At 48.1% G+C, this 16,313-nt stretch overlaps 1 protein-coding gene across 1 annotated transcript in view; it reads left to right on the plus strand.

Moving 5' to 3' along the window:
* Gapvd1 (GTPase activating protein and VPS9 domains 1) overlaps nt 1-13,069 on the plus strand; it is a 74,154-nt gene extending 61,085 nt beyond the window's left edge. Inside the window, exons 20-26 of the mRNA XM_032902681.1 lie at nt 1,269-1,378; nt 1,830-1,989; nt 3,374-3,561; nt 7,626-7,839; nt 9,620-9,692; nt 10,727-10,924; nt 11,168-13,069. Of these exons, the coding sequence (XP_032758572.1) occupies nt 1,269-1,378; nt 1,830-1,989; nt 3,374-3,561; nt 7,626-7,839; nt 9,620-9,692; nt 10,727-10,924; nt 11,168-11,308 (1,084 nt within the window). The 3' untranslated portion in view covers nt 11,309-13,069. The remainder of the gene's footprint in view (nt 1-1,268; nt 1,379-1,829; nt 1,990-3,373; nt 3,562-7,625; nt 7,840-9,619; nt 9,693-10,726; nt 10,925-11,167) is intronic.
* Nucleotides 13,070-16,313: the final 3,244 nt, after the last annotated feature.

The raw sequence follows: 16,313 nt of genomic DNA on the forward strand, positions 1-16,313 counted from the left end.
GTCTACAAAGTGAGTGTCAGACCAGCTAGGACTAGACAGTGAAATAGTCAGTCTCTGTCTCTCTCTCTCTCTCTCTCTCTCTCTCTCTCTCTTTAAAAAAAAAAAGACTCCAAATATGGATAACAGCTATCAAAAACATGAATTCAGGAATTAAAAACCAATACTCCTGTGCCTCCAGAAGCACACAAGCAGCTTGATCAAGACACAGTGCCACTGTCTGCGCAGAACCACAGCCGCATGCTGCACAGCGGTCGCCACCACACACTGCAGCTCAGCCTCGGCATCCTCCTCTTTCCCCACTGCCTCTTCCCAGCAGGGCTTGAGGAAGTGACTGAGATTCTGACACTGTGCTTGTCTGGAGTCCCTGCTTCCCTAGACACGGAGAAGCCTTCGAACACCTCACCAGAGTGTGTGCACTAGTTTCCTCTCTCCACGCAGCCAATCTTTAAAACTGTTTTCAATATATATTTGTTTTTACTTTATGTGCATTGATTTTTTTTTTGCTGCACGTGTGTCTGTGTAAGGATGTTGGATCCTCTGGAACTGGAGTTACAGACAGTTGTGAGCTGCCACGTGGGTGCTGAGAACTGAACCTGGGTCCTCTGGAAGAGCAGCCAGTGCTCTTAACTACTGAACCATCTCTTCAGCCCCATTTCTCCATTTTTAACTTTTTATTGTACTGTAAGCTGGGGAAGGGCTCTACCACCAAAGGCAGCCAGGTCACCAGTTGAAAGTCATAGAACCTAATCTCAGCACAAAACTTCCAAGCAGTAGAACAGAGCAAGCAGTTTGTTTGGTTTTTTGTTTGTTTGTTTTTTGTTGTTTGGTTTGGTTTGGTTTGGTTTAGTCAAGTGATAAGCTTGTCTGAAGCAGGACCAACATTTGCAGAGAGACTGGTAGGGAGCTTCCAGCTTTGGTCAGCATCTGTGTTGTGACATCCCCACTAACTACTCTCAGCATGTCAGGGTGCTCTAGGAGGTCAGAAGGTGATCATGGTGGCCCAGAGCCTTCCAACCCTCTCAGCCAATATCTGCAAGCTATGCTTTTCCTTGAAATGCCAGTCTTGAAACTGATCTTTTCTTAAAAAATCATCTGAAACATTTGAGTTCAGAGTTAACATGTTAACTTACATGCATATATTTGTATAGTGTGACCATATGTGGCTGACAATGTGCTTAGCTGGATGTCCCAGGTCCCACCCAGCCACCACAAAAGGCCATGGTTACTTCTCTTTAAGTAAGTTAATGTGCCCTGTGCTTACTCTTCAGAGATGTGAAAAAGAAACTGAGGCTCGCACTTTGCTCTGCAGACTCTGTGGCCTTCCCCATGCTAACTCATTCAACAAGGAACGGACTGCCAGACCACACAGACCCGGAAGGCAAGTCATCCCTTACTCTCCCGGGGGCACGGCTCGAACAACAGAGGCTGCCACCCTCCACCTGTCCGATGCTCAGAAATCCCTGGGGTGCAGTCTAATATGATTTTTCTAAGTCATTTAAGGGTACTTTGATCTCTCTTTTAAAAACATCTGCGTATGTATTTGTGTTTGGGTGCCCACAGAGGCCAGAAAGGGGTGACAGAGCCCCTAGAGCTGGAATTCAGACATTGTGAGCAGCCTGGAATGGGTGCCCGTATGAGCTGGGGTCCTCTGGAAAAGCAGCACGTACTCTTAAACCCTGAGCCCTCCCCGGTCCTGTACTTGGATTTCTGATTGTTTATTTAAGCTAGAGTGACTACTTGGCTCTAATGGTCTGTGGTACAGAAGAATTGGCTTCAGTCCTGAGAGGTCGCGCATCCTAACAGAGTCCTTGCTTTCTGTCTGTTTTTAGACAATGAAATTGTGTGCTTCTTAAAAGTTCAAATAGCTGAAGCAATTAACTTACAAGATAAGAGCTTAATGGCTCAGCTTCAAGAAACAATGCGCTGTGTCTGCCGCTTCGACAATAGGACTTGTAGGAAGTTGCTGGCATCCATTGCCGAAGACTACAGGTACTGTTCCCAACCTAACTGATTTATGAGCTCACTGTAGAACAACTATGTTTTGTTAGTTTGTTTTGGTTGGTCTTTATGGAAGCAATGAATCTAGTGTTATAAAGTACAGGGCTGTGTTTACTTGGATAGAGATTTTACACAGCACAGTTTAGAAATGTTAACTGGCAGTTCTTGCTAATAAAGAAGTGTAATTCAGCTTTTCATAAAAGGAGGTAAAGAAGAGGCTGGGAGATGGCTGAATTCATAAACCACAAACATGAGGACCTAAGTTTGGTTCTCCAGTGGGCATGGTGGTACGTATCTGTAACCATCGGGGAGAAGCAGGTACATGTGGGTCCTGAGGGCTTGCTGACTAGCCAGAACTTCAGGTTCCAAGTTCAGGGAGAGATCCTGTCTCAAAAGAAACAGGGAGCTGTGGCTACAGGATGTCATGGGGTAAGGCACAGGTCTTGGAAGCCTGACAGCCTAAGATAGAGCCCTAGAATTCACAAAAGGGGAGAACTACGTTTACAAAAACTGTCCTGTGACCTCTGCGTTCTGCATGTTGTGGTACAACTACACCCACAATCACACATAGACAATAATAATACTTTTTTGTTTGTTTGTTTTTCAAAATAGGGTTTCTTTATGTAACAGAGCCCTGGCTGGCCTTGAACTCTCTGTAGAACAGTCTGGCCTCAAACTCAGAGAGAGTTTGCCTCCCAACTGCTGGGATTAAAGGTGTACACTAGCACCCAGGAATAAGTAATGTTTTAAAGGCAGATAAATAGGTTTCCTTTCACTGTGAGGCCAGGATATCTAGGTTATGACTTGTTTTTTTGTCTTTTGGGGTTTTCTTTTTTTTGCTTTTGCGTGTGTTGAGAAAGACTGTAGAAGGCCAGAAAAGCGGAGATGATCCTAGGAGTTGCTCCACCAAGCCCTTGCCAGTATGGGGGAAGTCTGAGTGTTGTTCTCAGGCAGAGTGCAGGCTCCCAGCCTTAAGGGATCTTGTCATGCTAACGCTGTAAGTGAGTATGTGGTGTAGTTACTTCATGATCTAATGTCTAGAGTTTGAATTTTGTTGCAGCAGCCAATTTTCTGTGAAGCGTGGGTCCTACAAGCATAGAGGCCCTGCTTCTGCATGAAGGAAATGAGCTGCAGAGGGCCTTGGAGACTCGTAGTAAGTTAGGAGCTGCTGAGGATGGGTGACAGACGTGCACAAGGCCTTCTTTCTTGAGCTGGCAGTGTGGTTAGTTCCCAAGATGCTTGTCACAGCCTCTCGTGCCAACTTGTAAAAACCAAAGCCTCTGAAGTAATTGTTGGACAAAATTACCCTTAGTTGCTCAAGAAAGTCCGAGCTGCTCTCCATCTGATTTCAGTGCACTCGTGTCTCCTCTTTCAGAAAAAGAGCTCCGTATATTGCGTATCTCACCCGCTGTCGGCAAGGACTGCAGACCACACAGGCTCACCTCGAAAGACTCTTGCAAAGAGTTTTGCGGGACAAAGAGGTGGCCAATCGGTATTTTACCACCGTCTGTGTGCGGTTACTGCTTGAGAGCAAAGAAAAGAAGATCAGGGAGTTCATTCAAGGTAACTAAATGCATGCAGACAGACATCTCCTTAGCCGTTGGCATGGGGAGAGTTGTCGGTCATCTGTGGACGTGCGAGCATGCCTTACAGCAGTTCCTTAAATTACCTGCTTCCTGCCCGCCAGCCTCCCTCCCTCCCTCCCTCCTTCCCTTCCTTCCTTAAGATTTTGGGCCTGGTGAGATAGATGGTTCAGCAGTTATGACTACTGGCTTCTCTTCCTGAGGAAGGGTTCAAGTCCCAGCCCCTATAGCAACAACTCTAGGGGATTTACTCTCTTCTAGCCTGTGCAGGCACCAGCCATGGACAGAAACAGGCAAAACACCCATGCACAGTAAAAATAATCACAACCACAATAATAAAATAGAAGACTTTTAGTATATTTATGTGTATGTATGGAGTGGGGGGTATAAGCCGGAAGAAGGATCATATCTCCTAGTACTCAAGTTAAAGCCATTGTAAGCCTCCCAACATGGGTGCTGGGAACCAAACTTCCATCCTGTGGAAGGGTAGCAAGCTGCTTTTCACCGCAAAGCCATCTTTCTACCTTCTTTTAAAAATAGTTTTTATTACTTTTCTTTAGTTTTGTGGGGTTAGGGCATGTCAAATCTGTGAGAGAAACATAACTGATAAAATATGTATGTAGACTTATTGGAGTGGCTTACAGGCTCGTGGTTCAGGTAGTCCAACAATGGCTGCCATCCATAGTGCTAGGCATCTCAGACAGTCTTCAGAAGACTCCAGAATCCTGAAGAAGTAGGTTCTAATGCTAGGGAAGGAATGGACTTAGCAGTAAGACCAGGGCAAGCAGGCAAGTAATGGGAATTTGCTTCTTCTAAGTCTTTTGTATGGCTGGCAGCAGAAGATGGGACCTATATTAAACTGTATATTCTCACCTCAAAAGATCTAGATTAAAATGGGTCTTTCCACTTCAAATGCTTTAATTAATTAAGAAAGTCCTCCAGGTATGCCCAGTCACTTGGGTTTAGTTAACTTGTGGTCAAACTGACACCAGGAATCACCAACAGAGGATCTGACTTGGGTCTTTGGATTTACCAGCAGCCTTCTCACCCACTGAGCCATCATCTCCCAGGCCTAAGTTTTTGTGCTCTTGGAATGACTTTGGCATTGGTTCTCTGAAAACACAGGGAGAACTTGACTGAAACCCTAAATGGGCTGGAAAGATGGCTTAGCATTTTGCAAGAATACCTGATGTTCTTGGAAAGGACTGGGGTTTTATTTTCAGTACCCATGTGGCAGCTCACAGGTGTCTAGATTCATGGGATCCAACACCCTCTTTTGCCCTCAGAGGACCATCTATGCATGTGGTGCACAGACATACATGCATACATACATACGTGTATGTATGCATACATAGGGGAAACTCATAAATACATAGGGAAAAATAAATCTTTTAAAAGGCTTTATCAAAAAAAAAAAAAAGACAGAAACCCAAATGGTTCCCCAAGCTATGATGAAGGAACTCTACCCACAGATGAGCTGTCTGAAACACAGCCATCTGCATCAGCCTACTCCAGATGGGTCAGTGTGCAGTTTGAGCCCTGCCACTTGAAGGACCCTCATCAAGAACTCACAGACTTTAAAGTGGTGGGCTGCTGTGGCTCCAGCACCCTCCGGAGGGCAGACCAGATGATTAACCTCTGTGGATGTCAGCTTTCACTGGTCTGCTCCACAGTGGTCTTCTGTGGGCCAGCTCGGGGTGGGTAGGGAAAGCCACCCCTTGGTCTGTTCCTCTGCTCCTGAAAGTGAAGACTCAGAAGGTGGCCTCCATGTCCTGGCCAACCTGGTGCTGAGAACGGGAGTGTGGCGACAGAGCTTGACAACTCTGCCTTCAGGCTCTGCTTCCTGCCTAGATACATAGAGTGCACCACACCAAGAGCTGACTCAGGATAGCCAGATTCTGAGCGTGCAGGCTACTCACACAGCTGCAAACTGGAGAAATGGAGATCCAACAGCAGCTTCACTGTTACGGTTTTTGGAATTATTTTACGGTGGGGAGGACAAGATCTCACTATGTATCTATCCCTGGCTGGCCTTGAAATCACAGATTCTCCTGCCTTTGCCTCCTGAACACTGAGGTTTAAGCTGTATGCTATCATGCCCTACTTTTATAATCTTCAAAGTCCCATACCTATAATGTTGCACTTGGGAGGCTGAGGGAGGGGGACTGTAAATTTAAGTCAGCCTTGGCTACAGAGAAGACTCTATGTCTCAAAGGAAAAATCACAAACATAAACACAGTGGTATAATTCTGTAATCCAAGCTGCTCAGGGGGCCGAGGCAGGAAGATAACAAGTTGGAGGCTTTCCTGGGCTGCTGACTGATTTTGAGACCAGGGAGGATTAGGAATTCAAGGTTACCTAGCACAATTTAGTGAGACCTCCTATCTCAAGATTAAAAGCAAAAGCAAGTCAGTCGATAGTGGCATCTTTAGTCCCAGCACTTGGGAGACAGAAGCAGGCATATTCCTGTAGTTTGAGGTCAGCCTGGGCTACAGTGGGAGTTCCAGAGCAGCCAGAGCTACACCTGACAGGGGTTGGGGGGGGGGTGTCAAAGGCAGACTGAGGCATAAGCTCAATGGTGGCTGTATTCTGGTCTGTGAAGCCCTAGATTCAATCCCCAGTGCTTTAGAAAGAAAAAAGTATTCAGGATTGATATCATATGTCTAAGTTGCATTATTTTCGTCTGAGATTGATTATCTATATTTTTGGGGGTGTTTTTGTTTTTGTTTTTGTTTTTGTTTTTGTTTTGGAGCTGGGGACCGAACCCAGGGCCTTGCGCTCGCTAGGCAAGCGCTCTACACTGAGCTAAATCCCCAACCCCTGATTATCTATATATTAAAAGTGGAACAGGAGCTGTAGAGATGGCTCAGAGGTTAAGAACACGCGCTGTTCTTCCAGAGGACTTGAAATCAGCTCACAGGACCCATATGGCACTGACATCCATCCGGAACTCCAGTTCCAGGGAATTGAACCAATTCTGGCCTCTGCAGGCATCAGGCACACACACACAGGCAAAATTCCCATACACATTTAAAAGAAAATTGGAGATGTTAAAATTTTTGATCTTTTTTATTTTTATTTTTTATTATTTTTAATTCAAAGTCTCATATAGGCCAGACTAGCTCCAAACTCACTCTGTAGTCGTGGCTGGCCATGACCTATGTGGATGGATCTTCCTCCCAAATGTCGGCTTAAAGTGTGTGCTGGGATTGTTTTTTGTGGGTTTTTTGAGACAGAGTTTCATTGTATTCCAGGCTGGCCTCCAGCTTGTGACCCTCCTATCCCAGCCTTCCCAATGATGACAATATAGACATTTGTACCATGACTAAGTTATACTCACATATTTTTAAAAACTGTGTATATTTTATATTTAAATGTTCCCATATTTCTTAATTTTCTCTGCTTTTGATATTTTGGCTTTAAGATTATGGTGTTAGTGCCATTTGTTAATTAGAATGATTTCTGTAGACCCCATTGCCCCACCCATTTTGCATGAGAGTCATGCTGTAAGGCCACCCTACATAGTGGAGACTTAAACTGTCCATAGAGCTGAACCCTGCATACTGAATGGATAACTAAGCTGTGAGGGGGAACTGAGGAGGCCATGGGCACAGTGTGACTGTCCTGACCAAAAGGATGACTCCTCTGCAGTGGGAGGATGGGGGTTTCTAGACTTCTCATGCAGACAGTGTGCCAGTTAAACAGTAGGACAGCCTGGGCGCTGGCCAGTGAGTGAAGGCAGGTCGCCAAGCCTATGGCCTGGGTTGGATTGCTGGGGTTCCTGTGTTAGAGGAAACCAACTCATACGATTGGCCCCTGACCTCCACGTGCCTGTCATGGAGGTGCACATCCCCTGACAAGGAAGTAAATGTAAAGAGAGATAAGAATAAAACATGCAAATGTGTGTCTCTGGAACTTTTCCTTTTAATACTTTTAGATAAGAATAATGGGAGCAGAAGACAAGGCTGGAGACGCAGGGTCTACTGTGATCCTTTCTAGGGTTTCTGCTATGGCCTAGTTTAAAGTACACTGTTTTTCTTGGAGACTTTCAGAAACTTACGGCTGCTGATGATAAGACGGCTCAAGTGGAGGATTTCCTACAGTTCCTGTACGGGGCGATGGCGCAGGATGTCATATGGCAGAATGCCAGCGAGGAGCAGCTGCAGGATGCCCAGCTGGCCATCGAGCGGAGCGTGATGAATCGGATCTTCAAGCTTGCTTTCTACCCTAACCAGGATGGGGACATACTGCGTGACCAGTGAGTACTTCTGTCTGCTGGACTACAAAGCCATCTTGGATGCCTTTGGTGCATAGCAAAGAGAACGTACCCATTAGCGTTTGCACTCAGAGTTAAGCCCTTAGAATGGATGCTGAGGTGAGCGTGAGGGGCACACACAGTGGGAGGGGAGAGGCTGGTGTGAGTGGGCAGCCTTTCTGCAAGGCTCTGCTGTGCGCCTGCCTCACACGCCTTCGGCGTCTTCTCTGGGGTGAGCCCTTGACAACTGTCTTCCCTAGGCAGCCATTTCCTTTTTAGCTCACAGTGCTCGGGTACCACTTGTTCCATGGCTGCCATTTGCCATTTGTTCAAGTCATGATCTCTTATTTTCTTAAAGGTTTATTTTTATCCTCTATGTATTAATGCGTGGCCTGCATGTGCACCATGTGCATGTCTGCTGCCATCAGAGGTCAGAGAGGCCATCAGATCCTGTGGTTGTGAGCTGCCGTGTAGGTGGTGGGAACCAAACCAAGTTCCCTTCAAGAGTAGCCAGCACTCAGCTACGAGTGACCCCGAAACCAACCATTTCCAGACCCCAAATCATGGTGTGTTAACCCAATGGCCCTGAGATTTGGAGCCTGGTAGTTCTTTGATCTAAGAGCCTGTTCCGGCTGTGGTGGGTGTTGAGCAGCACTCGTGGCCCAACCAGTTATGGCAAATGGCTCGAGACACTGCTCGACAGTCCCTCATCCCAGCTCGCCTCCCTCTGAGGGCTCAGTCTTAGGGTCTTGTGCATGTCAGGCAAGCGTTCTTCTCTAGGGTGGGGAGTGTCTTCTCGAGCGGCTCTTCACCTGGTCTGTAAGACAAGGTGTCTGCTGAACGGAGCGAGGGCTCTGTAATCCAGCTCACCTGGCTGTCCAGCAAGCTCCAGCAAGCCACATCTCTACCACTGCAGCTGGACTGATAGCCATGCATGCACGGAGACCTTCATCCTCACTTTGCAAGTACTTCCCACTCAGGCGTCTCCATAAGCCTCCTGTTCTTGATCCTGTGTTTCCCAGTCACATGCTGTCTCCTAGGGCTGTGCCCATGCCCATCAGAGAGCAGGAAGGAATGCTTTAAAGCAGGCGTTGTGCCTTGTGCCACTGGTCAGGTAGTCTCGCCTCCACATGAGAGCTGTGGTCTTTGCTTTCTGGCCTGTGACCGTCCTGCTTGTCCCTTCTCTCACCCCACTGCACAGTGTGGCCAAGCTCAGGGCCCTCTCCTCCCCTGGGCTTGCTAGTGACGGCCACATTCCAGCAGCCTCCTGGCTCACTCAGCAGTTTTTATTTCTTTTTTTAAAAAGATTTATTTTTATTTATGCATACCTCTCTGTGTAATTGTACGCATGTGTGGAGGCCATGTGAGCTGCCCAGCCCGTGTGCTGAGAGCAGAACTCAGCAGCACCTCACAGCTGAGCTGCCTCCCCAGCCCGCAGCCTTCCCAGTGGATCTTTAAGGGGGTCTTGTTATGTAGTCCACTAGTGCTGGCCCTGGCATCCCCATCCCTCTCCCTGAACAGACTCCACTGCCCTGCTTGGAGGGCCTCCTCTGTTCTTGTTTTTACATAGTTTAGGCTAGCCTCTAATTACCAGGCTGAGCTAGGATAGGCTTAGTGAGCTGTGCCGTGACTGAGAGTCATAATAAGGCAGTAGCAACGTAACTGTGATGTAACCTGTATCCAGAGGTGAGTCTAAAATGTTTCGTTTTGATAAAATACAGTTGTGACTATTTGTACGCTTTCAGAAATATGCGTTTACATATGAATTTTGGGTGGTTTTCAGGGTTCTGCATGAACACATCCAGAGATTATCTAAAGTAGTGACTGCAAACCACAGAGCTCTGCAGATCCCAGAGGTAATGTGGGCTTGCGTGTAGGTGGGTGGTGGTGCACCTGGAGAGTTAGCACTTCAGCAGGGCCCCGGGGGCCCGAGATGGAAGCAAGCACTGTTTCCCCAGGCGTTCCCAGGGAACTTCCGAGATGTAACTTCCTCTGTGTAGAGGACCATGGTGGAGGAGTGGGGCGAGCCGGTAGTAGGGTACCCCTTAAAGTAGCTCTGCTCCCAAGCCCAGCTTCTGCCCCAGCTCTGCCCTCCTGGGCAGTGTGCTGCCCCTGCACACCTTTAGGCTGGGCTTCCATTTCTGATGCAAACAAGAACTGTTCCAGAAGAAACGCTCGGTCTGTGTGGCCTCAGGACAGGTGCTTTCTCGGCACAGTGCCAGCTCTGTGAGATTTCTGTTTGCTAAAAATTCCTTATGATGAAACATTGAGCACTGCAGGGTTTTACATTTTCTTTGGTATGGGTTTTTTGTTGCTTGGTGTTTGTTTGTTTGTTTGTTTGAGACAGCTCCCTCTACTCACACACACACACACACACACACACACACGCACACACACACACACACACACGCGCGCGCGCACACAGGGTCTCTACCTCAAGAGTAGAGACAGATTCTGTCCTCACTGACCTCAAGCTTGCTATGTTGCCAACGCTGGCCTTAACCCCCTGACCCTCCTGCCTTGATCCCCAAGTGCTATGATCCCAAGCTTTCGCCACCGTCCTGGGCTTTTGTTCCTGAGGAAACACTGCAGCAAAGACCAGTAGTGGTGTGTCCATTGCCTTCTTGCTGCCGCTTGTCTGTGCTTTTGAACTCCACTAACTGGAAAGTCTCGCCCCAGCCTTGTTAGGGACTCACAGGGAGGTTGCGAGCTCCAGGCTCTGTGGCATACCACCTCTGCCCCATGGCTAGGCTGCTGTGTTTTGAGATAGGGTTTATCTTAGGTGGCCGGGAAGGAAGTGGTCCCGGTCAGTTTGCTGGGGTGGGTCCTGTGGCTGCTGTGGAGACTGCTGCTGGGTTCATGATGTGATGTTGTCTGCCATCCTGCTCAGGTCTATCTTCGTGAGGCACCGTGGCCATCTGCACAGTCAGAAATCAGGACTATTAGTGCTTACAAGACGCCCCGGGACAAAGTGCAGTGCATCCTGAGAATGTGCTCCACTATCATGAACCTCCTGAGCCTGGCCAACGAGGACTCTGTCCCCGGGGCAGATGACTTTGTCCCCGTGTTGGTGTTTGTGTTGATAAAGGTGGGTCTCTCGTATTGTGTAATGGTTTGCATGGCCTCCTGAGCAGGGTGACACAGGTAAAACATTTGACTCCTGGGCTCCTTTCTAAGAATTGAAGGTGTGTAATTCCGAAACAGTCTAGGGGTCGTTGTCCAGAGCCTGGCATGGCGGCTCCGACAGGTCATCAGAAGAACAGACGCTAAGGTGGCCCTGGCGGAGCACAGCACCGAGTAATGGGCTCTCTCTTATTTCCCATCTGTCTAGGCAAACCCACCCTGCCTGCTGTCCACCGTGCAGTACATCAGCAGCTTCTATGCCAGCTGTCTGTCTGGAGAGGAGTCCTACTGGTGGATGCAGTTCACTGCGGCCGTGGAGTTTATTAAAACCATCGATGACAGAAAGTGACCAAGACCAGGCCCACCAAGGCAGCAGACTGTAGCCAGGAAACAGATCTCTAAGAGTGTGTGGCAGCTTCCTTGAAAGCTGAACACCGTTTTGTCTAAGGCTGTACAGGTGTCCTCACGGCTCTTCCTAGCAGACTAACAAGCTAACAGCAGGTCCTCGTGCCTCTCGGCCTTTCTGAGTTGCCTATTTTATTTCCTGTCCCCACGTAGAGTAGTACTACAAAAGGGACCATGTTTTTCAGGTGTTTAAAATTTTTAAAAACCACAACAGAATCTTTTAGGGAACGTCTAGATCTCGGTTCCTGAGTTCCCTGTCCGTCGCTTTCATTTCTGGAAAGAACAGTGTGCCTCTTCCAAGTCTGTGTGAGCGCTCGCTCAGGAGGCCACCTGCACTGAGGGTCTCGGAGATACGGTCTCCTAAGGAAGAGCTGAGAAGGACATGTAGATCTAATATATATTTATATTTGATGTAATATGGCATCTTCAGACTCTAATAAACAAGAGCAGTTGCTGAGAGTAGCGTGACATTCCCTCTTGTGACATGGCTTCCTTGACAAAATTTAAGCTGAGCTTAAAAGCAAAAGCAGAGCTATTTATTAGTGTGGACAGTTTATCACTCTCCGTGTGTGGAGTTTGATGGGGAAGTCATGTAGGTGTGGGCCACCATGGTATATGTTGAGCCTGCACACTGGGGCAAGCTCCACCATGCGTTGCACAGGGCGAGCAGTGCGTGGCAGGGGTGCACCTGCTCACCGAGCCTCAGCCGTCATCCGTCTCTGAGGATGGTTCACATCGAATGCACAGACCAGGAATTCAGTGAATGTCATTTTTTAAAACTAATTTGTATCGTCTGCTCTACTGATCCAGGTTCTACTAGTGTTAAGCGATTTTGATCAGCCACACTATTCTATGGGAAATCTATTTTGGCGGTTTCTGTGCCTTTATTGCCCTCTTCTGGAAAAAAAACAAAAAACAAAAAAAAAATCGTGTCTGTGGTTTGGTCTGCGCTGTACATCAGTAATTAATCAGGCATGGGCGTTGGTGCCTGAGCGGCTGCCCAGGGAGGCACACCAGAGCTTCAAGCACAAGTCCTGTACATAGGCCATCGCCCATGGTTTCACCTTGTATGTTTCCTAAACCTGTTTAGCTTTTTTGACAAATGCTGCAATCCCATACTTCCGAGGCCCTTGTGGCAGCAACACAGGCATCTCCTAAGGGGCCCGTGGCAGCCAGCCGTGAGCAGACGGGTAGAGGCCGTGTGCTCCCGCTCTGAGTACTCGGCCACTTGTGCCAAAAGAAGCCGGGCTTTCTCATGCTCCCCTCTCCTTCCCTTTCATCCCCAAGACGGGTTTGCACAGGCCTGGGAGATGTGCTTTCTGCCTGTTAGGGAGAGATCAGAGCTAAACTGGCATCACAGACATCCGTTCAGATGTTGGGTCAGGAAATCTGTGTACTTCATGGGCTGTGGTTGTCCACCTTGCCTTGGGGTTAGAAGTCACTTCCCTTCCTTAGTACATTGCAAGCCAAACTGTGACTCGGTTCTGCAGCTAGAAGGAAGTCTGACATCTACGTCAGCACTGATTCAATAAATGTTAAGTCAGCAGAAGATTTCGAATAGTTGGAATTAATTCATTGTTATGGGACTTAACTTGTAAATCAATGAGATCTCTCTCTCTCTCTCTCTCTCTCTCTCTCTGTAATGGTAGCTAAATATATTCCATGTTATCACTGTGGAAATAAATATGAAGATGTGGACGTTGCAGCAGGGCTCTTTTCTGTGGGATGAAGGCCATCTGTGTGAGCTGTGGGGCTGCAGTGCCCAGCACGTGGTGAGGTGTGACCTGTGCCTGGGATAGAAGCCAGCGCTGGCCCAGGAGCAGACTCCAGCATCCACCGTTGCTTTGATTCATTCGTGCCACAGTTCCTCTCCCCCATATTTATTGTAGTATTTTATTTTACATGTATAGGTTTTGGCCTATATTCCTGTCTGTGCAGCTGATTCTGCAGTGACCATGGAGTCCAGAAGAGAGCAGTAGATTCCCTGGCCCTGGGAAACATGGCTGCAAACTGCCATGTAGTCACCTAAATTCCAGCATGGGTCCCTGGAAGAGCAGCCAGTGCTCTGAGCTGCTCTGCTGTTACTCCAGCCCCGAGGTGGAGTTGTTGCAGGGTTGATGTCTCAGTTTAGCAAGGACCTACTTCCTGGCAGTGGTCGTATGCCACTGAAAGTGACTTGATTTGTTCAGACTTCAGATGTTCCCCACTATCCTGCATGACCCGACTGTGGTGCGCAAGTCACCTGGGGCAGTGTTCAGATGCCTAGAATTACATAGAATTTACAAAATTAATACTAAATGGGGAGGTGGTGGCTCAGCTCATAAAAATTCTATAGAATTAAAGAGAAGAAAAATCCATTTATATTTATCTCCTGTTCCTGGATATTAACTTGATAGTAACTGGATAGTCTGTAATAGGTTGTAGACCATCTTTCCATATATACTTTTTCTAAAGTATATTTTATTTTCTCAGTGCATTGATGTCTCACTTGTTGATGTTTGTGTGAGGGTGTCAGGTCCTGGAACTGGAGTTACAGACCATTGTGAACCAACAATGGGTGCTGGGAATTGAACCCAGGCCCTTTGGAAGGACAGCCAGTCTCTTAACTGCTGAGCCATCATTACGGCCCCTAAACTTGCTTAAAGTAGGAAACATTTTTGTTTGTTTGTTTGTTTGTTTGTTTTCCCTCCTCACCTTAGGTAAAATCTTGGCCACCATAATTAATTGTCTCTTTAGTTTTGTTAGCTCATTTGTAAAAACATGCCTCCCAGAGCTTTTTGGAATAGACGGATTGCTGTTGAAGGGGGTCTTGGGCTTTCAGAGCAGGTAGGATACATGATTATCCTCTTCCTCTTGTGTCTTGGACATATTTTTTGGAACTGGACTTCACAAACACATGTTCTTAAAGTGAGCAAAGGCCCAAACCCCAGGCGGCAGCAGGGCTGTGGTCTGCCTAAAGCCTGCAGTCCTGCAAGCTGAGCCAGCCGCCGTCTCACGTCCCACGCTGCTGATGGTGGGGTTGTTTGCAGTAAGTAAAGGCTGACTAGGAGCTTCATGTGCATGGCCCTCCTCTTAGTGACTGGGTATGAAAAGAGAAGACAGGCACAGGCCAGATGGGGGTCACGAGAGCAGCAGTCCCAGCAGCCAGCGGGGCATCAGTGATCGCCTCTTCCCTCTGCTGCTGACTGCTTCCTTAAAAGAAGTCTGCTCTCTTCTCAATTCTTTGAAGTCTAGCGAGTCGATTCTGTGTCTGCTGAGATTGGTGTGTGTGTGTGTGTGTGTGTGTGTGTGTGTGTGTGTGTAACCATTTCCTTGAAGCTAGCACATTTTCACGGTGTAGACTGTTGGAACTCTGAATGCCAAGTCCCTGAGAGCTGCGTCATGCCTGTGAGCCTAGCCCGTGGAGCCTGGGGGTCGGAGACTGTCAGCCTGGACTGTGGAGTAAGAGCCCATCTCAAGTCAGTAAAAATAAAAGTGCCTGAGAGCTTTCTAAGCTGGGTGTTGGTGGGCTCCAGGAGCAGGCGACTGGGAGTAGCTTTTTCCTGGGCAGAACTCTTAGACAAGTGAAGATACAGTCTGCCGTGGTGAGCAGAACTCAGCAGAGACAGGCTTGGGTGAGCAGGGCCCTTGTGACCTCCTTTCTGCTGAGATGACACCTGCCGTACCTGTTGTAAAGCGTTGGGCTGGCTTCCCTCCACCGAGCCGAGCCTTACGTAAGCCTGGCTGGTGAGCCTGTCTCCAGTCCCATTACTCTGTGTGGTATCAGCCTGTGAACCCAATTAAGAGGCACAGTGTGCGTCACTCTGTGTGTTTCTAGAGTCTGTGTTCAGAAGCACTGCTGAAAATAATGCTTCACTTTCCAAACGTTACCAATGTTCTCCATGACTTATACTTAGAAACAGCTATAGCTACCTGTCCTATGGGAGATTACAAATTTGAGGCCAGCCTGGGCTATATCACAAGACTGTCTCCACAAAATTTTGTTTAATGGTGATAGAAGGAACTAGAAAGATCCAGCAATCCTTGAGCTGAACGGCTACTGTCTGAGCACACTTCCTGCCTGGCCCATAGTAGGTATTCATCTGCTCCAGCGACAAAAAACTTCTCTGTTAGCCTTGGTGGAGGTAATTTGTTGAGAGACGGGCCTAGCAAAAGGAAGACTTCCTCTAGAGGATCTCCTTGCTGGTGGGAAGGCGCTCTCCCAGAAGGACATGCTTCTGATTTGGAAGGAAGCGGCTGGAAGCTCACTTTTCCTTCACAGTGGTTCAAGTTAAAATGTGCCTGGCATAGAGTTGAGAGAATTCATCTCTTGCTAAGCTCTTGTGCTCCTGTTCATGCTGCTCTGACCTCTGAGGCTGGAGTCTGCCCACACTACCGAGTTCCTGGAGTAGAGCCTGGTCTGAAGCCTGTTTCAGTCGTACCTAGAGATGGAGTAGTGAGCTCCAGAAATCGGATTTTTTTCTTAAGCAGGGTTTTCTCTATGTCCCTGACTGGCCTGGAACTCTCTCTGTAGACCAGGCTGGCCTCAAACTCACAAAGATACTCCTGCCTCGAAGTAACAGTTCTAGTGTCCTTGCGAGCACCTCTGTGATCCCAGCCCTGGATGAAGGACCAAGGAATCTAAACCTGAGGGAGGATCCCTGGGGCCTGCTGCCCTCCAGACCTGTGAGGAAACAGGGACCCCAGATTCAGGGAGAGCCTGGCCCTGAGAGAGAACTGAAGCCTTCTGTTTGCCTCCCCAAGCACACACCTCAAAGCCACAAAGCCACACAAAGGAGTCTAAACCAAAGCCTGCCAAGTCTGCGGCTGTGGGGAACTTTCTCCTCAGTTCTGTCTACTTTTGCGAGGGAGGCCGATCTTCCCTGTAGCTCCTCCGCCCTCTCAGTTCCTTGTGCCTCCTTGGAGGACCGGTGACTTCTTCCTTCCCTCTTCCACCTGATGCTCCCCCT

The sequence above is a fragment of the Rattus rattus genome, chromosome 5 (assembly GCF_011064425.1).
Source record: "Rattus rattus isolate New Zealand chromosome 5, Rrattus_CSIRO_v1, whole genome shotgun sequence".
Taxonomy (NCBI): Eukaryota; Metazoa; Chordata; class Mammalia; order Rodentia; family Muridae; genus Rattus; species Rattus rattus.